Source organism: Clupea harengus, chromosome 14 (genome assembly GCF_900700415.2).
Source record: "Clupea harengus chromosome 14, Ch_v2.0.2, whole genome shotgun sequence".
NCBI lineage: Eukaryota > Metazoa > Chordata > Actinopteri > Clupeiformes > Clupeidae > Clupea > Clupea harengus.
Genome location: NC_045165.1, coordinates 28,393,262 through 28,420,222, shown reverse-complemented (window position 1 = coordinate 28,420,222; position 26,961 = coordinate 28,393,262). Strand labels below are relative to the sequence as shown.

The 26,961-nt window shown below is 39.5% G+C and overlaps 1 protein-coding gene across 1 annotated transcript; it reads left to right on the top strand.

The window, feature by feature from the left end:
• The first annotated feature begins 2,136 nt into the window (after positions 1 to 2,136).
• LOC105909401 (intraflagellar transport protein 43 homolog A) lies at positions 2,137 to 26,508 on the top strand. Its single transcript, XM_031580524.2, has 9 exons — positions 2,137 to 2,382; positions 4,831 to 4,920; positions 7,733 to 7,803; positions 13,230 to 13,265; positions 16,282 to 16,328; positions 20,871 to 20,943; positions 21,388 to 21,463; positions 23,609 to 23,671; positions 25,913 to 26,508. Exons 1-9 carry the CDS (start codon positions 2,341 to 2,343, stop codon positions 26,021 to 26,023), a joined length of 609 nt encoding a protein of 202 aa, XP_031436384.1. The 5' UTR covers positions 2,137 to 2,340; the 3' UTR covers positions 26,024 to 26,508.
• Positions 26,509 to 26,961: the final 453 nt, after the last annotated feature.

The window sequence follows — 26,961 nt, the reverse complement described above, 5'->3', positions numbered from 1 at the left end:
TCTGAGAGGCAACAATTAATTAGGGTTGTTGCAATGATTTGATGAGTTCTCTTCCATGGTTGCATCTAATCTGCCTACTCCGAGTTCATTCTCGTCACTAGAGGTTAATGATGCTACAGAGAGTCTGGATAACGTATGTCCTCTATCCTCAAGTGTAACGGTTGTCTGGCAGTCAGGAATTGAGACGAGACGAGTTTTTCTATATTTATTCTTCGAATATACAAAAATACAAAAGCTGTGGATGTACACAGGATCGCAGACAGGCATACCGCTTCTGTCTCTTTTTCTTTACAACAACATGTAAATCACCGTACAATAAACCAGTGCACGAATAATCTAAATAACAATGCACATATAACATACATTTCAGTCTTGGAGCAACATACTTGGATTATACAAAAATACAAAAGCTGTTGGTGTACACTGGATCTGCACAAGTAAAATAAAATAACCATTAGTTTCAGTATGACAGCACTGTTAGCTAACTAGCGGAACGTGGGGAATGGAATGTTAATCTAGAACGTGTGCACTGAATGAGTAGCCTAACAAGCATTGCGATACAGATACATTTAACATCTACAATTTTCTTATTGGTACATATCTGTGGTGTCAAAACCTCACCAACTCTACACTGTTGTACCTCAAGGATTGGTCCTTAGAACCCTCCTCTTTTCTATTTACACCACTTCCTTAGATGAGATGGTTGGTTCCCATGCGTTCTCATATCACTGTTATGTGGATGACACTGAAATGTACTTGTCTCTCCCCTAGGATGACTCCACTATATCGGTTCGAATTTCTGCATGCCTCAGTGATATTTCAGCTTGGATAATGGATAGTCCCCTTCAGCTTAGTCTTTCGAAAATGAGCTCCTTGCATTTCCAGCCAACCAGACTATCCCACAAAAGATTAACATCCAGCTCGGTTCATCTTTATTGACCCCAACTCAATATGGCCGCGTGTGAATAAGGCAAATTCCCCCTCTCGGCCACTTTGCCCCTCTGATGAGCATTTGGTGTCTTTGCCGTCTCTCCGCCGCAAGAGATTGCAGTCAAGACTATTTTTGTTCGTGGTACCTCGGTGGTGGAATGACCTAGTGCTGTCCGTTCCAGTGATAGCCTTGGTATATTTAAAAAGCGCTTAAAAACTTTTGAGAAAATGTCACCCTTTTAATTATGATCTGTCTAATTAGTTAATTTACTTGAGGCCTACTCAATAGTCATCATTTTATATAATTATTATTTTATTCATTAGTACTGTAGCGTAGCTCGGATTCCGCTACGCGGACTGGTGTTATTGTTATTCCGCGGTGTATTATGGGAGAACTACACCGCGACTGTTAGCCTATGCTAACAGGATATGTGTTGTGTATATTCAATTGTTATGTGTGTGGTCTATGTAGAAACCTTCCTGTTCTGTATTAATGTGGTTTATACATATAACTGAAGTGCCAACCGTGTTCATGTGGTACAGATCGTGGTTATAATCTTCTGTATTTAGGCCTACTGTTAATCTTGGTACGAGTATGACTTAGTGTGAGTGTTCGAGAGTGAGTGTTCGAGAACAGTAAAGAGTTCGGAATCATTCATCGTCTCGACCTCATTCGTTAATCGTCACAGTACCTTGTTTCTAGATTTTTTTTCATTGGGCTTATTTCTATTACTGCCTTTTTAAATGTGTTTCTTTATCTGTTCCTTAATGTGTTTTGTAAGTCACTTTGGACAAAAGTGTCATTCATATAATAACACATTTAGCCTAGTTTATGGATTTAAATGGAGACCCCCATTTGCGATTGCTATGTTATAATAGACAAAGAAAATAATAATGATTAATAATGAAATTAAATGTAGCCCTGTGTCCATGGTATAAATCATTGCTACAACCCGAATGATTATTTGTTGTCTCCAATGACAATTACATATGGTAGAATTAATATTTTGATTGATCCTTAATCAAGTCCTTAATCGCTTATATTCTATTTAACAGGTCAGTTAAGTAGCAAGAGCTGCTGTTTCATCAGTTATTGACGACTAACGTCTCTTGCTAAGTGATGCGTGAATGGGCATTCACAGCTCATTTCTCGTGTGTATTTGTCCTTGATTCCTCCATCCTCGTTGCATTCCTTCCTCCTTTCCTTCAAATTTCCATTAGAGGGCGGGACTAGGACGTAAGAAAGGAAGCAGGGAAAGAGGGACGGGATGATTGACACACAAGGGAAATGAGAATCACCCTCAGTTGTAGAGACGGTTGCTATGCTTGCTTAGGTCTGGGCGACGAGAACGGAGCTGTTTTTTTTTTTTTTTAATATAACGTTGTCCCGAGGTGGTTATCATCTTGAACATGGACGATAGACAACTTCGCGACGGCGAACATGCAAAGAATGTGAGTTCTATGATCAAGGCAACTGTAGAACACATAGCTGAACAGCTAGAAATGTGTTGCCGTTTAGTTATAGTCCAAGCTATAGGAACAGATAACTTCATGATTGCCCTGTTATCCTAGCTGGCCCTTACATTTCGCTAGCTTGCTAACGTCAGTGAATTTAGCTAATTTAGCTGGCTAGTTGAGGTTTCATGATTAATGCATTGCTTAAATACATCCTCTACAAACTAGCTATAGATAGCAGTCTAAATATCATTGACATGCTAAACCCATCTGCTAGGTAGATTACTTATTTGAGGAAGCGAAACCTCTTGTTATCTGAACGTAATATTTAAGTAACGTTGCTCTTAACTGATTTGAAAGGCTTGTTTCTTTTACTAAGCGACTGATCGTGTCTTAGTGTAACGTCGGTAGTTTAAATTGTTAACGTTCGCAATTTTAGATAATGACTGTATCACACATTAACTTAGTCGAGGCAAGCTGACCGGTAGGTCTTCATTTAAGCAGCCGAGTTTTTGAACTAGCTGATAGGCGAAACATTAATGTTAACAGATGGGCTTTCTACTGAGCTACTTGTTGATACTAACTACAGAATAGCCATGCTTACTTGGGTCCATTTGTAATTTTAATCTGGTACTCTGAAAATGGATTGAGGCATGAATGGAGCGCAACATTGTGCCACTTTAAAGGTACGGTCTGCGATTCTAATCCCATACATCCAGATAACAAAAGGCCAGTGGACCACAGTGTATACACAATAATAAAGAGAAAGATAATCTATGTATTAACTGAATCATTTAAAATATTCAAGCATACAAACCAATTTAAGTGGATGAAGGATAAATAAAACCACCGTATAAGAACACTTTTACATATTTATACTGGAACACTTTTACATATTTAAAATAATAGTCACAGTCTGTGTTGGTTGTTTGTGAAAAAAGTGTTGTATTCCCCAGTGTACTCGTGTGTTTGCCCACTGTGCATCTGACCAAACTCTGCTTTGTGCATTATTTGCTGTAACTTAAGATTCACCAGTGACTGGCGATCTGCAGGCAGCTCTCTCTTTCCTCTCCAAGTACCACAAAGCTGCTTGCACTCACACCCTGGCTACACATTTGTTTAGGGGTTGTTTGAAAGTCATTGTCCTCTGTCATCCTCTGGAACTACGATGTATGACTCCTCTCCCTCCTCGGCCAATATAACTTTAAAAGAGCAATATGTAGCAATATCACTCTTTTAGTGCTACTACACATATATTTGGGTATCTGGCATGCTTACCCATCTCAAAACACTGAAAAAAGCCAACCCAGTCAGTTTGTTATGGGCTGTCTATGTCAGAAAAGATGTGATTCAGCGAGCCTTTCCTATGTCCTATGTATATACTCTCAGTGTTAGCTAGATGTATTGCTGGCTGTGTACGTTAGTCAAAGCTAAGCCTGTTATCCCGACAACAAAAGCCCACTACTCCTTCACGCTGGTTGTTGCAGAGGTAGTAAACAGCCTGTCGGCTCCTCCCGTGTGACTGATAGCAGTTAACCTAACATTATACGTGTTAGTATGACAGCGTTGGCCAGCTCTTCCTGGGATCACTTCACTGGCTGTGTGTCTCAAATACTCACTGCCTTGATAATCCAGCACACATGAAAATGTGAAAAAATTTAATGAAATTTTGCATATTGATTGGTGCAAATGTATTTTTCATTATACCGCGTTTTGTTCTTTCTTTCGCACCACTAATTGGAACACATGTCCTACGTGATTCAGTGTGAATATTTTGTTGGTGTGCAAGGGACTTAAATCCGAATTATATTATTAGCCAGCTTAGAACTTCATTTTTGAAATGGTATCTAGTTTTTATACTTTTTTTAAAAGAAAATTTGAATCATGTATAAAGTTGGACATAAAAAAGTAAGTAGCCTACAAATGCATATACATCTCCATAAATAGGCCTATACATTTTAGGCTCCATTACTGGTGATGTCATCAACAGGGGCCTTACAAGCAAAAACTAGGAAATGTACGCAATCAAAGGTATTGGCCTACTGCTAAAGCTACATTATACATGAGGAATAAAGACAAATATTTAAGTTGTATTATACTTTTATTTTTTGATGCTTGAAAACCCCTTTTTGTCTTCGAACCAAATGCAGATTGCTTTTTAAATGTAGTGGGAGCCAATTTTGACAAGTCCTCATGAGCCATGCTGTTTGTTTCTGAGACAATTAGGCTACCAAAACACTGTTGCATTCTCATTTTTGAGTTTGAGTTTGAGTTTGAGTTTGAGTTTGAGTTTGAGTATGGCCCATATTGTATTGAAGTGTGGCCCATTCAATTTTTTTATTAATTTGGTGATGTTTTGATGTTATGTCAGAAACTCCATAATGCTGGTCACAGAACATGAAACCTCAATTGTTTGGTCATGTCTGCTATGTCTTCTGTCTTTAGGCTGCAAAGTCTGGTCGAAGAGCACGTCTTGCAGTTGACTCATCAGACGAACAGCGACCAAGGAAGACGTCTGTTACTTCACCTGGAGAGGTGTGTTTACAGATGTTTCATGTATTGTAAGAGGTGTCTATTTACTCCAAATAAGTGTATTTCTATGTAAATGAGGTATGGTATAGATATATATTAGTGCTGTCAGTTTAACGCGTTATTAACGGCGTTAACGCAAACCCATTTTAACGCCGTTCATTTTTTTATCGCGAGATTAACGCGTTTTTTTTTTTTTTTTTAGATTAACATTTTTTTTGGCCTCGCAAACTGTGTTGTAGGCTAACGTTACGGTTTGAGTGAATGGTGAGCGCGATACGGCGAAATGGATGATAAAAAGCTTCTGAATGGAAAGTTTACTTTTAAAAGTTGTGTTGTGCAAAAGAAGCGAGCTTCACTGTTGTCTGAAAATGTCAACAGGCAGCTGGCTGAAAGCAAAGAAGTAGTAGGCTTGCCTTTTATTGGTAACCTAACTGTTACAGTTCATTGTTTCTGAAATAAGAGGCATGACTGCTATGTTCCCAGCAAACTTGGAAAAAAGAAAATATTAAGCCATGGTTTAACTGCACTATAGGCTGAGTCCTTGTTTACCTGAAATGTGCACTTTATAATTTTATTTTGTACCGCCCTGTTTGGCAATGTTGGTGTTCAATAAAATAAAACATTTGCATAAAGCAAGCCAATCCACTTTTCCATGTTGAAAAATGATGGAAAAAATAAATAAACGAAGGGACATTTAGAATAGATAAAAATGTGCGATTAATCGCGATTCATTTTGAGTTAACTATGACATAAATGCGATTAATCGCGATTAAATATTGTAATCGTTTGACAGCACTAATATATATATATATACTGTATATATATATAATTTAGCTTATTTTTTCTTCATCTCATCAATATCAGATGTTATTTGAACCCATGATTTTTAGATCTCTGTAGTTCTTTATTGGTGCATCTACTGCCAGCCCTGTCATGGAGCTTCCCACTCCAGTCCCCAAGCACCCATACACCTAAAAAATCATGCTAAATATCATTGGGAACAGTGGAGACTTAATGCAACCAACTTCAAAACAGATGTGACAAATGGAAATGTTCAGAGTTTCGTGTTGAGTGGATACAAGCACCAATAAATCTAAAGTGTGCAGCGCAGCGGGCATTATACAGAATACAATAGTGTGTGCAACCTACATTTGAACATACAGCTGCGGAAAAAATTAAGAGACCACTTCAAAATGATCAGTTTCTCTGATTTGACTATTTATTGGAAAGTGTTTGAGTATAATTTACATTTTTGTTTTATTTCTATAAACTACTGACAACATTTCTACCAAATTTCAAATAAAAATATCGTCATTTAGAGCATTTATTTGCAGGAAAAGGACAATTGGTCAAAATAACAAAAAAGATGCAGTGTTTCCAGATGTCGTATAATGCAAAGAAAACAAGTTCATATACATTTTTAAACAACACAATACTAATGTTTTAACTTAGGAAGAGTTCAGAAATCAATATTTGGTGGAATAACCTTGATTTACAATCACAGCTTTCATGTTAAAGCCGACCATAAATTGCGCTTAAGATACAATGTTAGCATATGTTAGCATAGCTTACGTTGGGTTGCTGGCAAGGGAGAGTTTTCAAAGAAGTTTGTCAGCTATTTATAATGCAACGTAATTATTAAGGCTGTTTGCTGAAACCAAAAGAACTGTGATAGATAATGTTTAATAAAATTTCATAACTGCCTGGTGCCGTAGTCGATGAATTTAGCCATAATTATGGGTAGTGCAGAGCTAGTCGATATAGCCTACTTTACAACAGCTGAATTATCTACTTTAATTAATCCTCAGACATATTGATTTTTTAATATGTTACGTTAGCTTGCTAGCTTGCCGGAGTTATCAAACTAGTTTGCCAGCTATCTAGAATGCAATGTTACTGACTGCAAACCAAAACAACTGCATGGCAAATTATATTTCATAGCTGGCTTGTGCTGTAATCTATAATTTAGCTGTAATCACCAGACACCCATATACATTGTAATCTCATCTGATGCATTCGGTTTAAAGGGATTGGTTGACAATGCTATTGTTTGGCTTTAACCAAACATTTCCTTAATTAACTGCCTCTGCCCACTTAGTGCCTTTGTTTACACCTTTATTGCTCGCTTTAGCACTTGAGCAACAGTACACACGTGCTCCTGTTTCTGCCAGCCGTTATCGTCCTCAAAATAGGGGGCCTTCGTCTTTATTTTTCTTTTGGACGTTCATTTTACTTGTATTTATGTAAAGAACATTTAATTGCCTCTGTGTATGAAATGTGCTATATAAATAAACTTGCCTTTTGTGTGTTTGTGTGTATGTTAAAGCAACACTTTGGAGTTTCTAGAGCTGCCAGGTAGGGGGCTACTTTCTGCTGGACTATTCAGTAACTTATCTGCTGTCTTGTGTTGCACTTGCTTGATGTTTGACTGTGTTAAGAAAGTTGTTGACTTGCTAGTTTGTCATAAACAAAGTAAGCAAATTTCAAAAGGTTTTGCTAAGTTTAGCTGCTAGCAAGACATCTCGTTAGCGTTGTTAGCAAGCTTGTTATAACACGCTTGGACATTGATGCTAGTAATAAGTGCTCCCGCGTTGGCTTCTTTGTAATGTTATTGTGATAGCTATGTTGGCTAGCTTGCCAACAACTTTCCTAATACAGTCAAACATCAAGCAAGTGCAAGACAGCAAATAAGTTAGTGAATAGTCCAGCAGAAAGTAGCCCCCTACCTGGCGGCTCCAGAAACTCCATAGTGTTACTTTAACACAGTTGTTTGGGAGGCCTTTTTGAACCGACTTTCACCTGTGATTCTCCTCAGGGACCTCCTCCTAAACCCCTAAGACGTCAAGGAGGGTGGGCAGAAGAGACCAGTGCAACAATCACATCTAAGTAAGCATCTTTTTACTTGTTTACATTACAGCAAATTAACCTATTGCATACTGAGCTTACATTTAGGGCAAAATTCAACTTGCACATACATTTATGTTGTTATCACAAAAATAATCTTCTGTCTGAACTAAGAGAAGCCTTAGTCCTGGTGGGGCCAAACTGATGACTGGGTGGGAGCTTCCCGAAGAGCTGCGTTAGGGGTAGTCCCAAAGAGATGGGGGTGGTAGGATGAACATTGGACTGTCTTGCCGAAGAGAGTGGGGAAGAATACTGGATGACAGAGATTCATTGAATATATTCATCAGTATAAGTAAAACTTTGTTGAAAAACAACTTATCAAACTCGATAGGAAAGCCATCAGACCCTGAGCCTTGTGCCTTTTTGTTGAAGTTCCAGCTCTCTGTTGTATTTTTCCCATTCTTATTGGCAGAATTTATAGAACTCATCTAGTTTGGCGGGATGGCACTTTTGGACTATGGTTTTCAAACAGTGCCACAGAGTCTCTTAACCATTCAAGCATATTCACTTTAGTGATTTTGAGCCACTCCAGTGTGACTTTTGTCTTGTGCTCAGGGTAATTGAACGGCTGCAAGGTGAGACCTCCCCCAAGCAACAGGTTCTTTTGCAGTAGTATTTATATTCCTCAGTTCTCTATTCCAGGGGTTCTCAAACATTTTTGAGGTTCCCCTTATTTATCCACAGTCATGGTAATGGTCATATTTATCCACATAGTCATGATTATGGTCATATTTATCCACATAGTCTTGGTAATGGTCATATTTATCCACATAGTCATCGTAATGGTCATATTTACCCACATAGTCATCGTAATGGTCATATTTACCCACATAGTCATCGTAATGGTCATATTTTTTCCTGATTCTCTCTGCTTCTCCTTACTTCTTTTCTGTCCCCCCTTATATTTCTACTGGCTAGCCTCAGGCAGATGGGTCCCCCCTTTTTTAACCAGGTTCTGATCAAGGTTTCTTCCTGTTAAAAGGGAGTTTTTCCTTGCCACCTTTGCCTACATGCTTGTTCTAATGGGTTCAGGTCCTTGAAACAATGTCAGTTGTTAAATAGCGCTAAATAAATAAATACAATTTTACTTTATTAAATGTCAATGCAAGGAATTATGGACAGGGTCTATGCCACGTGTAGGACATGATTGGAGAAAAGCCTCTGTTTTGGCCCTGTGCTGACCATAAAACCTTTCCCCACATCTTAAGCAATATCCAGACATGCTTTAATGTGGACTTTCTTAAGCACTGGCTTCTTTTTGTCACCCACCCATAAAAGGCAGTTTTATGAAGAGCAATTGAGGTTGTGGACCGTTACATGTGCACTCCAATTCTGTCTACTGAACGTTTTAGATTTCTGTGGATGATGGCTGGACTCTTGTTAACCTCCCTCATCAGTTGTTTAGGTTTGAGGGTCCTTCTGTTCTACCAAGCACTTGGGTGGTGTGATGCAACTTCCACTTTTTATTATGGAGCCAGTCTCTTCCTTAAGCTGAAATCAGTGATATGCCCTTTAGTCTTGATTCTTTTCTGTTCTTTCGCAACCTTATAGAGAGTATTTTTTAGATCTAGATGGAGATCTTTAACTTTAATCAACTATTGGTAGTACCTTAAAATGATCAGCTATTTCAAATAAGTGACGTCGGTATCGTTTGTTAATTGTTTGTCATGTGTCTGAATCTCGAACTCAAAGGCATATAGGTTTGGGTACTTATGCAAGCAGTATACTTAAGTTCTGAATTCATTATGTTAGTAGACAAATACTGTAAGCATCTTTTGTAATTGAGAAAATTGTGAAAGACTTTCAGGGGGATTGAATACCTTTGCAAGCCACTGTATATGTCTTGACATAAAGTCTTTTGGACAATGGAATGCCCAGTACAATACAGCACAAACCTATTGCCAGCAATAAAGTGAACACAACCCGGGCAGTCTGAGCACCTGTCCATCTAGAGACACCTCTGGGGGAGATATCCTCAGTAAACTCTTGCAGTGATGAGTAATGATGAGTCCTCCATGGCCTCCATCACTCCTACTGCAGGATGTTCTGTGTCTATCACAAGAGGGCAGTGTTTCCCAAGGTACACTCAGAAAATTCATATAAAAAGCTGTGGCTACAACAGTCCTATATTTGCAATATTAACTGTCATGCCTCATTACCTCAGATGATTAAATACATGACTGATAGTTTTACCAAACACTTGGCTTCTGTAACAGATGTGTGATCTTGACTTATCTCACAGCAAGAATTGGTTTTATTATTTTGAAAGGTAAGTCTTTTCATTAACAGTTGCCAATTCCGCTTGTCGCTCTACAGGTCTGTTGTGACTTTAGTCAAACCTTTTAAGACTCTTCCTATGCTATGGTTTAATCCACCGATGGCTCCACCATGGCCCTCAGAGGCCAGAAAGTGTAGGAAGGGAGACAGAAAGTGAAAGCCAGGGAGTAAAGTAAAGTTAAGGCTCTAAATATGCATTTCTATTGTGCAGGTTTGCATGATATAGGTTCTCCAATGTATACAAGTCATTTTGATTGCTGTCTGATTCTGAGTTGGAGAGAGAGAGAGGAAATGTCTATGGTAAAGATGGGGGTATGAAGATCTTAAAAGACAACATTGATCCTGGTTTCAGAATGCCCAAGACTCCCCCCCTCCCCCGTCCCCTGGTTCAATAACACTCTTTGTGCTCAATCACTGCTTGTCCTTCGCCTTTAATCCCAGCACTGAAATCCCTGGATTTGGTGATCAGACATTCCTAATTGACATAAAATGATCTGTCAGTTTATTGATGAACCTATTGAAGTCTGAAATATCATTCTGAACAACATTTGCCAACATTTTTTACTATGTCTGTGGCTTAACCTTACGTGAGCATTAAGGGGGCAAAACCGAGCATGTCACACGTCAAGGGCAGTCAAGAGACCTTGTCTGACTCATTTTACAGACAGGAATGGTAGAGAGATAGCTCAGAAAAAGGCACAAATCAGGTGCCTGTGAGAGATTAGCATGTTCAAAACAGGTTTACCCCATGCACTGATTACATTGGAAATAGACATAAAGTCCAGTAGAACACTGCACTTGTGTTATTGGCTGTTGGTGGTGGACACACGTTTGTGATTCACAGATTCAGTTCGCTCACATACAGAAGTACTGTACTGTTTCATAGATTGACAATTGGAAATAGATTGGACATTTTAGATGGCTTCTATTCATCATGTTCATTCTATAGATGTATATATCTGAATTAGCATATTTTGAATAAGTGTGTTAATGTTGATAATTATTAGCAGTTTTGATAGTTGTAAGTCCTGAGTCAGAATTTCAAGCATGTTTTGATTGTGTCCAAAGGGGGGCGCTCATCCACAAGGATGCTGTACTTGTCCCAGAAGCCACCTTGCTTTTCAGTCTTACACCACAACAGTAGAAACAAGAACACCCATTGAAGTATTGTTCAAATGTGTTTGCATGTCCATATGTTCATGATGAGTGTGAAAGGTGTGTAATGATATACAATTCCAACCATTTTTCATTCATTCTTGCCATTCAGATTGATATGACACAGGACATGACAACAATGTAAATCCATTTAGGGATGAGTATGAACATGCAGATGAAGTCATTGGAACTTGCTTGACGTGGTTGAATCTTCAATTACTCTGGGTTGTTCATGTTGCTAGTTGTGTAACAGTGTGTAAGCAATCAATAAATAAGCAATCAACTTAAAACAAAACAAAATGGCAAAGAAAACATTGAATTTGTTTTAGTTTTGAATTAAATCAAGTACAAAAATAACTTGCTTATAGCTGATAAATATATAAATAAAAATAAACACATTAATAAATAATACATGTATAAATAATAAATATACAGTATATCATATAATACATGTAAAACTTATAAGCAGGTCTAACACAAATCTGAGAAGGTCATTGTATTATGTATAATTTTTTATGGTGATCATATGCCTGTTTGAGAAATCCATGATACAGTTTTTTACGATTGGATAAACACTAAAATCAAAAGTATTACACAATTATCAAAACCTTTACTCAAGGAGCAAAACAACGGCTCAGATTTGCACCACTATAAACACATGTCAACATCACACTTTTTGCAAAACAATACACACAAGTGATTTGCAAAACACTAAACACACTTGAATGCTTTAGACACAGGAGTATATCAAGAGGTCACTTCCTTGCAATTCCAAAACACTGTGTCAAATAACCACACCTATGACCCTGTCAAATAAACACAGCCATCAAGTGCGCAAACACATGATTGCTTAATTGTAGACACACCAAACAGGTTTAAGCACTATAGAAATGCAGCAGATGAGTTCATCTGTCTTCAACCAAAATGGTAGGAGTCAGAAGAAGAAGAGTGAGGGTGAGAGGGGGAATCCACAGAGGAGGAGAAGGAGGAAGGGGCGGAGGCCATGCCAGAGGCTGAAGTCGAGGTGGATGTAGAGGAAGAGGAAGACCTGAAGCAGGAGGAAAACGTGCTCAAAGAAGAAGAAGACCAAATTTGAAATAAAGTTGAAAGGAGGATGGGGGCCCGTATTCACGCAAGAACAAGATCGAGAGATCATAAACATGGTTTTGGCAAATAATGCTATCAGGCTCAGAGAAATTCAAGCCAACATTATCGGTGACCATGCCATTTTCAATACAGTAATGTCCATCAGGTCTCTCAATCAACACACATCCTAAAAAGACATCAGGGTAAAATGAAACAACTTTATTTTATTTTCAGTGTTTTTCTGATCTTTTCTAAAAATTGAATTGTAACCTGTACTGGAAACATCCTTTTACGTTTGTCTGATTTTTGCTGAGCTTACAGTGTTATGCACACTACTGAAGTAGCATGAAAACTGGGACATGTTTTGTTGTGATTCTCCATGTTGACTGATTTGGGTATATGGAGAGGATTAAATTATATTTTCATCAGTCTGCAGCATTGGTCTTGTGTAGTGTTTGTTGAATTTATTGTATATTTGCACTTCCTATGTGTACTTCACTTACACTACTCTAATCACTGAGAAGTAGAATTGCTAAAAGTGTTTTAGGTTTATAACAGCAGTGTGTAAGTGGTACAAACAGAATTCAGTCATATGCAACGTGTGTGTTTCATATGGTAACAAAATATGGTTTTGTTAAATTAGTGTATAGTTTTTACAAGAGTGTTTCATTTTGCAATGGATCTGAGGTGTTTTGCTCATTGGGTGTGAGGTTGTGCTAATTGTGTGAGTGAAATGAAAAACAAAACAAAACAGTCAAAATTGTGTTTAAGCAATCGAGAAAAACTGTAAATGGAACAGGGAGAATGATGTATTTAATAAGATTTGTTGTTTTGGTTGTTGCTTGGCATCCTTCCTAATATATTGTCTATATTGTCTGTTCTCTCCTCAGGTCTGGGAAAAGACAAGCCTCTGATGAAGTTGAGGAGTAAGTCCATCTCATTAAAATGAGTGTTCCTGTCTTTCTATCAACATATGCCAAGTATAGAACAAACAATAGAACAAACTGAGGACTACTGGAATTCCTGAATACCTTTTGCTTTTAGATGATATTGTCCTGATTGTTTTTACATTTTGTTAGCTTGGAACTAATACTCACTGCCTGAGGTCATGCTCTTAATTTGATTAAAAGACACAGACGTGGTCTACTCAGGTGCTGTTAGGGATTGGAAATGACTTTGGAGGTTGGGGTATTGCATATGAATAGATTGTGTATTATTACTTAGAAACAAGTATGTTGCAAAAAGTAGTTAAAATGATATTAAGGCCCTTTTGTGTGTGTGTGTGTGTGTGTGTGTGTGTGTGTGTGTGTGTGATTTCTAGACTACATAGAGTCCTGCGGTTTCTTGAGTGCTTGGTTACCCTCAGAAACAGATCTAGAGTATCCTGTCTGAACCTTTTTGGCATTTTGACGGGTCTGGCTCTCTTTTCTGTTTGTTTAATATGGGGCTGTGCATTGGTAAATTAGACCCTATTATGATTGTGTTGATAGTTGAAGTGTTGATAGTTTACTGTTAGGTAGCTAGAGGTAGAAGGGGGATTGAATGTAATTGTTATTATTAAGTCATCATGAACTGTGCACATTTGTAGAGTGTGTTAGCTACACAAAGGTAATTCAAGCATTCATCAGTCTCATTTAGTGTGTTTAGAATAGAATAGAATAGAATAGAATATATTTAATTGCCATTGCACAAGTACAACGAAATTAAGGTAGCAGCTCTCAGACACAAAAACAATACAAATATAGATTGAACATATATATATACATATTTACTAAACCTCTATACGTTTGGAGTGACACTGTTTCTTTTGAAAGTGTCTTAGATCATGTATGTGGATGAGATAGGTGTTAGTCTCAGGTAAGTTCCCACTCCCCACTATCAAAGGCAATGGGTTGAAGAAAGTTCGATGTCTATCCATTTTGATTATATGAGCCAATCGTTTTTTTTTTAATCAAAATGCCTAAGTACACAAGATGTTAGATTTTCTAACTTTTTTCAAAAAAATACTTTGATAACTTAGTCAGTGCTTCCAGCAGCCAGTTCAAATTCAGCAGCTTGTAATTTCCCCTCTGAATGGCCATTCGACATGAAAATTGAAACTGATTTATGACATCATGAAGGACTGTACAAACTCTCAGTCTCTTTTAGCCTGTAATTACTTGACCCATTTTCAAAATAGCCTTTTTTTTTGTTTCCTAAAATGGACTTTCAATTTAGACGTGTCAATATCTCAAGAACCGCTTGAGCTAAATACAGAAATTTGGTATACTCCTACTTAACCAAACAGTAGCCAACTTTTGACGGTGTGAATGGCCGATCTTCATGCAACTTCATTCATAATGGCACATAGAAGCTATGTACCACAATGAAACAAGTCGGCCATAATGCACTGTAATAAGCACATTTTCATTTTGGATCATATCTGAACAAAGTTTCTTCTTTCCTCTGATTCCTTCTAATCCCCTAAATCAAATCACTGTCAATTTTCACCTACAACATTTCCCGTCATTTCAATTTCATGAAAAGGGCAGGAAAACAAACCCGTCTGAGTGTGTGCCTGCTTTCTTGCGACTAACTGATTGAAACATGGAAGACATGATGACGAGGCCACTCAAAGTGTGATCGCTCATCTCTAGATTGGCAAATGGATCATGGATTGTGAGGGGAAGCACAACTCGAAATGACGCAGTGTTTGGCTAAGGTATTGACTATAGTGTCTGATACTAGTCCCAGATGCACACTCTCATCAGCAAGAGAAAACACACAATGTAACATATCGTACTCACCTCTATCAACTCAGTCTAGATGGAGAGCTTCTTTTTTAAAGGCCGTGATTTTGTCATTTGCCAGTAAAATGTCACACACTCTCCCTGATTGCCTTAGTTGGTTCAAATGGTCCAGTATGTCAGACAGATAAGCTAGTTTCATAACCCAGGCTTGATGTAGAAGATGTAGAGAAAGACTAGACTGTGTACAAGTTAAGAACGCCACCATCTCATGTCTCGGCTCATAGACTGTGCTCACCATCCTCCCTTGCCATTGCAGTAGCAGCCTGACCCAACACCTCAGAGCAAACACTCAAACATATCTAGAAAGTGCGTAAACAAGTTTCTCCCCCATCAAGAATGGAGCCTGGCGGGGGAGCTGTGGCGCAAGCAGCAGCCCCGACCATGTAAGGGCTTGAATGCCCATGGGGGACCCGGGTTTGAATCCAACCCACGGTCATTTCCCGTTCCCATTCCCCACCTCTTCTCTCGAAAACCTTCACTATCATATCTGATGAAAGGCAAAAGGCCCAAAAATAAATATAAAAAAAATATTAAAAAGAGTGGAGCCTGGCATTTTGAAATGGGGTGTGAAATTATGTATGATGCCTTTTGTAAGTTTCCCGTTTTCCATTGAATCGTTTTTAATGAATTAAGTTTGATTCGCCAATTCATCCATTTTCCTTTTAAAGAAGTCATACGATTTGTCTTTGAGATGTGCAAGTTTTGACTTTTAATGGCGGCACAATTTCGATGGCTTCATGGCTTCAACAATGGTTCGTTGCTTAGCATGGTTTGGCAAATGAGACAGACTGGCTTTGGGGGGAAGGTATTGCTGGAAATGAAACTAATTAATGTTGAATTGTAATTACGAATAAGTGGGCAATGCCATGACTAAATGTAGCAAAAGACTAAAAGTAGCAATTCAGTGAGCTCTGAAATGACAGAGGGAACAAAGGGTGCAGGTTTTCGTCGGAGGAAACGCTCTAGAACATTCTAGAATCTTGAATAAAAAGTTACTGTATTTGGTACACATTTCATAAATGCTGGATAAGTGGCTATTTAACCAACTCATCATATAATCACTCTTGTTCTGAATAGATGACTGAATGATATACAACTCATTAACCATAGTGCTTTACCCCTGTCCAAACTCCTCTGCTTTGTTTTTCTGCAGTCATCGCCTGAGGCCGCAAACACCACAGGAGTCAGACAGTGAAGGAGGTAAGATATACGCCTCTACGCCTATGCTCACCAGTATGTCCCATTTCCCGAGCTTAGCAGATCTCAGAGGTCACTCTCAGAAGCATTGTGTTTATTTAAGATACCATCACTCTTTATCAGAGGAATATAATATGCTCAATATTAGCTGGCTGGCTTTATTTCTTTTCTTTATTTAGTCCAACAATAACAGCACGCTATGAAACGACTAAATCAAATAGATTCTAGTGTTTTCTCTAGTGTGACTGGAAGCAAGCAACTCAGAGCAGCATAGTGCGACGTAGCAAATAATTTGTTTTATTTACAATGCTCACATTAGCAAATAGATGTTGACAAATTAAGCAGTAGTAGCTGATAGATATAACCAAATGACATGTAACATGTCACAATGAAAGCAAATGATTGACATGCAGTCATTTGTGAAGTCATGTTGGTTAATTAGAGCTGGCTTTCAAGTCTTAGGGAAGTCCATTGTTGACCTTAAAGGCATCAGCAAATCAACGGACGAAATGTATTACCAACAGTTTTGATGTAATACAGTATGTCTTTTCATTTTCTGAATTGCAAATCAGCACAAATGCCTCATAACATCAATGGACCTCATTGTCGAACATTTTCTTAAGTGTCTTCTTAAATGTCTTGTTACGAACTTCGAAAGACCAACCTAAGAAAACATCTCCGCCGAATTAATGAACGCCTGGAAATGTGTTCTTAAACCGCCAAAGTGTTCTTAGCTGTGCACTGATTCTTAAATTGAACGCGCGTTCTCGTGCACCTGAATTTGCATATAGAAACGCCCCGCAAGCTCCTTATAAGGGCATGCAACTGAAGAGACGTGTCCACAGGCAATGCAAAAGCAACTTCATACTGATCAAAATCATGTCAAAGCGGAAAGCGAGCACCAATCGAGTAAACGCAGACCTAACTTCACCGGTGCAGAGGTGGAGGTACTGTTGCAGAATGTAGATGTGTCCATTCTATTCCACTATGGCTATATCCACGCGATTCAGTTAGTCCTTATTTATTTATTCACTGCCATTTGCAGTGCTCGGGTAGTGCTTTGATTTATTTTAGGACATCACGATGCATCAGTCTCGGAATATAAATGAGAAATATAATTGATAATGATACAAATATTCTCTTATTTATTATTATAATTATTTAAATACGAGGATGTCTGTAGAATTGATGTGAACGAAATCACCAACGATTTCTCATAAATTCAGCCCTAATGAACATGGGCGCACTCCAATCTGGCCGATTTTCGACTGATATTTCTTAAATTCGATGAGAAAACGTTCATGAATGCCAGAATTGTCCCGGGACCTTCATAAGTGGAGTTAAGGAGACATTTCTTAACTTTTTCTTAACTGCGTTCGAGAATGAGTAGCAATGCATGGCTCGTAGTTGCCTGGCATCCAGTGTTTATCGCATGATATCTCAACTTGAACTTCCCCCTCGCTTGTAAAATGGGTGACGTTTACCGCAAGGCGGCATGTCACGGGCGGGTTTTAGGCTAATACTGCGGGGCTCTCGTGCTTGAGGTCCCAGACCATTAGCCCCAGTTGGCCCGAAGATAGCCCTAGCTTGCACTGGCCCCATAGTAGAATCACGGCTAAAGGCTACATCATTCCTGCTCACAGTGAAAACCATGCATTTATTAAGGGTTTATTTAATGTTATGGTGTTGGATGATCGTTAATGTTCTGATACCCTTGCAGTGGGAATTGCAACCATTGACTTAACATGTTCAAAAAGGGCGAGGGGGGGGTGGGGGGGGCCCTTTCACTACATTCCATTGATATCATAGCCCTTGCTTCATTGATATCCCATTATTTCTATAGGATTGTTTAATGTCAGAATGAGCTGATACAGACCTATCTACATAGGTTCAAAGCTGCAATTGATGACAAAGGTGCATCTACTAAATACTACATTGATGGAGATAGGAAGATTACATCACTGGAGACGGACTCAAAAACAGAAGGCTCTGTTACTCTTGGAATGACAAGAAGACATGCACTCTTGGAACGAAGGGGTCTTTATGGGCAGTAGGGGACAATTCATTCTTTGAGGTGATGCGGAGCTAAGCCATGTATGTTAGAATGAGTGTAGAGAGGCAGGTACAGGTGAGGTATGTTCATATTCTTAGTTCTAGTGAGTGTGCGAGCTGCAGCATGCTGTATCACACAGGCTCTTTAGTGAGTGTATATCCGGACCGAAGTGCACTCCAGTAGTCCAGGTCACAAAGTGGTGAATGTGTGGATTTGTTTTTTCTGCATCCTGACTGATGTGTAGATGAAAATTCTTCTTGAAATCTGTTTGATGTGAGTTGCAGGAGAGGCCTTGGTCAATAGTTACACAAACATTTGGATGTTAGTGAGATGCCATCATGTGTGAGTAGATGGCTGGATTCATAGTGTGTTATTTCACAGAGGGAAGGAGAAATAAAAGGATAGAGTAAGTGTTGCTAGAGACAGAGGCTGGATGGGGTTTTGTTGGAGGACCCCAGGAAACTATTTTGAGAAGAGAAGGTGCAGGTCAAGATGCAGTTCAAAGCTTTTTTGATGCCATTGCACTAAGACTGTTCAATTTGATTAGGGGTCCAGGGGGGCTGTGAATGTGCTGAGCGTGTGGGTTTGGTGCCGAGAGGACACGGTGTCACATTGGGAGCTCATGAATATGAAGCAGAGCGGGCGGCTCACACAGCCCTCAGAGAAACAGACAAGTCTTGTCAGTGGCTAAAAATGGATGATACTTTTAATTCACTAGAAATAAAAAAAAAGCAGGAAAAAGGTGAGTGAGTTAACAGGTGGCAGCTAACAACAGGCCTCCTGTTATAAGGGCTAAGTTCATAGATATTGAAGTCATTGTGCAGTTTTTTAGCATGTTTTATTGATATTTGTTGATAATGGTCAGAATAGCTGAGGTACACTGTGGTACATGGTACTCTCCACTGAAGTTGTGCTTTCCTGTTGTGGGTGTGTCAGTTAGATTACCCCTCAAACTTCTAATTTGAATAGAACCCATTACAGATAACCAGTGCCCATCTCATCTCTGTCTAACTGGCGCACACACATTGCATCTTATTGTCCCACTTACTTAGTAATGCAATTCAATGCTTTTGTACAGAATTCACTTAATGACTTGTGCATAGTTAATGCATGAAGGCCTAAATGATGGTAATATAATGAATATAATTGTCCTTCAGCGCATCATCTTTCCTTCCCACAGATCTCTCAGCAGTAGTGCTAGCTTGTTATTAGCTAGTTACTAGGTAAAGAATTAATTTTTATTTGTGTTTTCTCTTATTTATTTGATGTTGGATTGTTTTAGGTATTGAGTTAGGCTGTGTGGACCTGCATTCTTTTGGCTGCACATGGCTTTACAAGTGATACCACTGGTGATCTTAAGAACTTTTTTCGGAATATCTACAAACCTAATTCTTGATATGATTTCCTACCATTGTATGACCAGGAGTGCATTGGATAATACATGCTTTATTTCAATTTCCATACACCTGCTTTTTGTGTATTCCTATGCAAATTTTCTTTAATGGTCACATATCCATGTTTTTTGGGAGGGGAATCATTTTTCCATCTAATTTTCTCCGATTTCTCTAAAGTCTTAGTCCTTTTCTTCTTTTCACTCTTCTACTGTGTTGTCCTTCCCAGGGAGTGGCACCATGCTCTGTCCTGTTGCGTTTTGCCAATTAAAGCCGTTTCCCACTGTTCTGTGTGGCGGGCGGGCTGCTACAGGCCCCCCAACTCCTGCCAGGGCACGCCATGACTTTCGACCCCACACAGATGGGCCCACAGGCAGGCGCATGCTCTTGGAGCTCAGCCCACAGATGCTCAGAGTGGCAGAGTGGACATGCAGGTCAGCGCTCCAGCCACCAGAGGGATGGAGAGGAGAGCAGACGCTGACAGGGCCCGAATGCTGTAGTAGCAGGGGGTAGAGATGGAGGGGAGGCAGGAGAGGGAAATAGGTGGGTGGAGGTTAGATTTGTTTATTGTTTCAGGAAGGAAGAGAAGACCTAGTGATAGGACTATGGTGGGCCTGTGTGTGTGTGTGTGTGTGTGTGTGTGTGTGAGAGAGAGAGAGAGAGAGTGTTGGGTTGGGTGTCAATTTCTATGTATGGTTTGGCCAGAGCCCCACCAACACACATACACACACACATACACACACTCTCTCTCTCACACAGCAGGAAGAGCTGCCGCCTCTGCCGCTGAATATTCATGGCCGCCTGGCCACTATGACAGGAGGCAGCTCTGAGGAGCATGTCGGAGAGACAGAGGGAGGTGGAGGGGGCGGCATACGTGCAGAGGGAGTGAGGGATGATGGGAACTGAATGCAAATTTCCATGTTGCATAAAGCAAACATTACAAGCGTACACAATTGGACAAGCTCTGGAAGGTATAGACAGTGTTGTCCTGTCTGCATTGCTCCATCAGTGCTGGCTTCTGTGGATGACTTCCTGTCCTGTGTGACTTGGCTGTCTAGTCTGTTTCCTGAGGCTCATTGATGAAATTGTGCTGTGTTTCAGACATCCCTGTGATCCCAGATTTGGAGGAGGTTCAGGAGGAGGACCTCAGCATGCAGGTGGCTGCTCCCCCAAGGTGATCTGTTCACCCGCGGGCACTCGCGGGCGCATGCGCGCACGCACGCCCACACACAAAGCAGAATTGTCTTAGCTTAGTCCCAAATGTGTATAGTAAGGTAGGAGCCCTATAGGCAGCAAAGCCTGTTGCTGCTCAATAAATCATCGGTGCTTGTACGTTTTGGAAATGACTAAGTGTAAGTTGGGAGTGGTGTCCTAGCATTTAGTCATTTATAATATATAATAGTTTTTCTATAATTCTCACAAAATATGCTGATGTATGTGCTCAGTTAATACATCAGAGTTAATATTTACTTTGAAAAGGGAAATGTATTGTCCCATACTAATTTGACATTCGTTTGATTCACTGCTGTTGATCAAATTCAGCCTTATATAGATATTCTAACTATTTAAAGCTCAAGCCAGTTTATGAAGTTCACCAGCTTCTCATTTGACTCCCTAGTATCCAAGTGAACAGAGTGATGACATACAGAGACCTCGACAATGACCTAATGAAGTACTCAACCTTCCAGACACTGGTAAGCCAGCCTTTAATGCATTTTACGGGCACCTAAGCACTAGTGGCATAGGTAGAAATTGTATTTTGGGTAGTCCAATTGTGTGTGTGTGTGTGGGGGGGGGGTTAAGAAAATGTAACAGGGTAGTTAGAAGTAGAAAAAAGGACAATACTGCATTACAAGCTCAACTCAGAAAGCAGCCTGTAGTAACACGCCAAGAGATAGATGTCACGCGCTCATAGAGGTCCTCTTTTGGGAACGTCACCCCAGCCATGGTTCAAATGCCCAGCATGCAGTTGGTTTCACAGACAACCATGACGGGGCTAAAGAGTGGTGTCGCCTGAAGAAATGTGTAGGGGTCTTCTGCAGACGCAAACCTAAAAGAGAAAAACAAATATACTCATAAAAACAATTCAATACCCTTTGTATCTTATGGTCAAGTAATATGAACATTCTCATACTTCCATACGTTTGCATGCTAATGTCTCACCTCAAGCATGTGAAGCCTCACTTGCATGACCTAACTCCTGAAGTGGAGCCACAGATGATGGGAATGTGTCTGCTAAAACCATCATGGCAATTGACTGCATCACTGCTAAAAACAAAGGCAAGGCAAGGCAATTTTATTTATGTAGTGCATTTCATGCACATGTGCAACTCAATGTGCTTTACATATACAATAGCAGGAAAGACAATAAAGAATTAAAATGATAAAAAAAATAAGAGTAAAGTGAAACAAGTAAAAAGAAGATCATAAACATAAAAATAAAAGATAAGAAAGTAAGTGTACTGGAAGAACATAATCATATGGAATATAGGTGCCACAACTCACAGTTTAGACAGGTACTCCAAGCAAATCAGTGAAGCAAATCAGTGTTCATAGGCCCGATAAAACAAGAACGTTTTGAGCCTTGATTTAAAAGTAGCAACATTTGGGGCACATCTAAGTGTTTTTGGGAGTTTGTTCCAGGAATAAGAAGCAAAATATTTGAATGATGCTTTACCATATTTTGTCTTAGGTCTATACACAGTTAGCAGTCCCTTTCCAGACGACCAAAGGGTTCTTGATGGTTGATAGGGAGTAAGAAGATCTAGGAGGTATTTTGGGCCAAAACCATTTAGGGTTTTGTAGACCAATAAAATCATTTAAAATTCAACTCTCTTGCACAGTGGAAGCCAGTGCAAAAGATCTGAGAACTTCTGTGATGTGGTCGTATTTTTAGTTTTTTGTGAGAACCCTTGCAGCTGCATTTTGAACACGCTGTAGTTTTTAGAGGGTTTTCTTAGCAAGGCCGGTATAAAGCCCGTTGCAGTAATGGAGTCTATGGGAGATAAAAGCATGGATAAGCTTTTCCAGGTCTGGTTTAGATAGAGGGCCTCTTATCCTTGCTATATTTTTAAGGTGGTAACATGCTGAGTGTGTGTCACCTCAAACTAACATTAGGTATTGAAACCAGGCCGCTGGATTGCTAGTCCATTGAGTGTCACGCTGAGCAATGTAGGACCAAAGTGCAGAAAAGGTGTGCAAAAACGTTGTCTTTTATTTTCCCAAAAAACAAGAAATAACCCAACGCTCAGAAGATGAAAACAAAAGCAAGAGGTCAGAATAAAGTCAAAGCTCAGAAGATCCAATCAAAAAACAGAAAGAATCTTGGGGGAAAAGACATGGCAGAAAATTTCAGGAATTCTGAACAGAAAACAGGGCAGGAAAAAACGGCAACTAACAGCAAAAAAACAAACCAAACAGGAGACCAAAAATATCCAAAGACTTGCAGGAAAACCAACAGGGTAATTCAAGCATGCTGAATGACCTCAAGTATGAAACTCAAGACCAAAGAAGGGGAAAGGTCGGAGCAAAAGCACATGGTCAACCAAACACAAAGCACAACAACAGGCAGTCATTGGCAGCCTCACGAGGCCCAACAGTGTCCCGACTCGTGACAGATGAATGCTCAGACGAAAAGTGTATAGTAAATATCCCAGGTTAGGTGTAATCTATTATCAAATGCTTTATTGGTGACAGTTATTCTAGATGGGTTTAAAGATGTGTGTTGATCCAACTTTGGTTTCAAGCCTGCTCACCATTAGTTTCAGTCACACAGTTTATGGCATCCATTTGATGGAAATCCTTTGATTAAATGACATAAAACCTTGTGTTTGAAACAGGATGGGGAGATTGACCTGAAGCTTCTCACTGAGGTTTTGGCCCCTGAGCAGGAGGTGCATGAGGTGAGTGGGATTTGAAGTTGCTCTGAGCTAGTAGTTTCTGGGATAGTGGGGCTGTGGTGGAAGTGTTGCGTGTGTGTGGAGGGGCGGAGGAGTAATGATTATATGAGTATTTCAGGTGTGGACTTCTTCTCCTCATCAGTGCTTAATTGAATTGTGAATACTCTGATTATAAAGTGTAAATAAATAACATTTTAGTTTAGTTTAGTTTAGTTTAGTTTAGTTTAGTTTAGTTTGAATTGCTAGCACCTAGGCATTGTCCAATGTGCTCAAGCACTGTGGATTTTTGTATACATAGCGGGGCTTTTATTTCTCTCCCTGACCGAACGGAACAGCACCCTCTCAGTGTTCCGGGAGCACCTTGGACAATGCCTAGGTGCTAGCAATTCAAACTAAACTAAACTCAAATGTTATTTATTTACACTTAATAATCAGAATATTCACAATAATCACTCAAAATCAGCAGGAGGAGGCACGTAGAAACAGCTATTTACAACTTGCAGCTCTCTCTCTCTCCCTCTCTCTCTCTCTCTCTCTCTCTCGCCCACTCCCTCTCTCTCTCTCTCTCTCTCTCTCTCTCTCTCTCTCTCTCTCTCTCTCTCTCGTTGACAGTCCCTTCACTTCCCTGTCGTTTCCCTTCTGTCTATAGATTGTGACAATGTGAGAAAATGTAATTAGGGCCGAACGTTCTGTTTACAGTCATGAAAAGCAAGCAGGCTAAGAAACCAAACTATTATCGCGTGTTTTAGGGTTTTACTTCATTGGGAAATACAAGCATGAAGGATCAGATACTATTACCAGGGGCGTCGGCTGGACTGAGCCCAGATTCTACTCCATCAAAAATCTAGGAAAAACATACTTCTTAATAGATTGTGTCCTCGCATTTGCTCTTGCCTGCGAGGGCTACACATTGCACACACACACGCACACACTCACACACACAAAACATTGAAAGGAAGGAGTTGGATTTGGTTTGCAACATAAGCTACTTCCAAATACTGTTTACATGCATCTATTCTTGTCGAGACTAAACAGTTGTCATATGCGCTTCAATACGTTTAAATGCCCAAATCTTGATTTGATTTGGAAGGGCAGTCGAAGGAAACTACTATTAAACATAGGTATGTTCATGGCACACACACCACTATTACCTCACCCTGACCTACAGTAATGTGTGCATCGAAATCATTTAGATTTAATGTTCATTTCCTAATCTGACATCTCGTTAGTGAGACAACTGAACATATGATATCAGCTCTGTAACTTAGCAGTTTTATGAAAGCTGTGGTAGTTATCAATGTATGGCATAATCACAAAAAATGTAATTGGTCATAAATCTTGCCCGAGTGTTATGACTGTTTGTAGGACTACCAAAGAAAAATGAAAAATAAAACGTTTTGGCTAGCTAACACAAGATTAGGCTAGTTTAGTATTCCTAGCCAAGGGGAGGCCGAACGCTAATGTTAGCTAACGATTTAGCAGTACAGTGCAATGCTAATTCAGAATAGCTGCATATTGTGCTCTGCTCATGTCATGCTCACATAACATGGAAGTCCTATAGACATTTACACACCATGTGTTCCTGCCTCAGTATTAGAGAATGCTCACATAACATGGAACTCCTAGAAACATTTACACACTATGTTTTCCTGGCTCAGTATTAGAGAATGCTTGGTAAAAAAATCTGTGTATATCCATTTCCCCCTCATACTGACTGTGTGAGCTAGTGTTTGACATAGTAACCCCATCAATTGAAGCGACACCTGTCAGCCAATAACATATGAGTATTTGGAAGTATTTTCCTGTAAACCCTCTCTGATTGGTCTCGCCCCTGTTCATTGAAGATTAAATACAACACTCCATTCATTGAGGATACTAAATGACAACACGGCTGTCTTCTTTTACTGACTTTAAGTTATGTAGTAACAAACAGCTCAAAGTGGAGAATTATTTAGGGCTAAATAAATAATCTGTTGGGCTATAGCCCTGAAGGCCCAGGCCAGGTGACGCCCCTGGATAATGTACTGATTTGTATAGCATGCTCCAGTACAAATGATGCTCTGGTTCTCTTCTACCATCTTTCCCCACTCCTGTTTCTTGTATGCTTTACCCATCTATCTAGTCATTCTGGCACAGTCTTTCTCACTCCTGTCTCCATCTTGTTCAATCTGCCTCATCTTCCTTTCTTACACCCTCTCATGCTGATTGTCCCTATCTAACTGCTCTCTTTCTTTTCTTGACCAGGAGGATATCGGCTGGGAGTGGGAACATCTATTAACCGAGGTGTCCTCAGAGCTGCAGACAGAATGGGATCAAGGAGAGAGACCGGATTTGTATCCCATGCCTGTTGCATGAGAAGCCACGACTTTGAGACCAACACCAAGTAGAAACGGGGCCAATCATATCATTCCTACTGCCTCTGATGGGATCTGGGCTGGAGCCCCAAAAGGCTCTGTTGCAGAACTAGCACATTATTTTAAAAACTGAATAAATCCTTCTTGTAAGATAATAGTTTGGTTAGTTGTTTACGTTGGAGTTGTACTCTGATATATATATCTTTGTATACAAATAATCTATTAGCTTTTCTAATGCTCAATCGAATTGCTCCTTTTGTTGTAACCTCTCCTATCACAAAATGAAGGAGTTTAAGACCATAGATGCCATGGCGGTACATTTAGATGCCTCCCACAATCACAATTTGTATGGCTATGCTCCTGAAAATAGCCCCCACGTTTGAACAGGCTGGTTCATTATTCATTATTTATTTTTCATGTAATTCTATGTGGCTTTTCCATTACAAAGCTTCCTGAAATACCCTAATAAACGTTGATTATATTTTCCAAAATTTGTATGGGAGAATGAACAGACACAGCAACTCATTAGATAATTCCAGGGTTTTGTAGCAGGTAGCTAGGATTGAGTTATTATGAACTTTGGGACAAAAACCTCCCACTGCTTTTTTCCTTTTATTTATTTGTGTTACTCTGAAATTGTATCACCTCTCAATAATTGCATTATTTCTAAACTGCCAAGCGAGTATTTCCTCCTTTGAACAATCAAAAACAAATACTTTAGGAAGACTACATTGATGAAACAGGTCTCAAAGTAGAAACTCAATGCAGCAAAAATGAATACACCCAAGAAGTTAGAAAAAAAGGATCCCTGACACACAAGTTAGAAAACCTGTGATTGAAACTAAATTGAGTACACCTGTGACCTTCTCACCTGTGGTTCTTGAGTCCAATCACTATACAGCTCTGGAACAAATTAAGAGACCACTTCAAAATGATCAG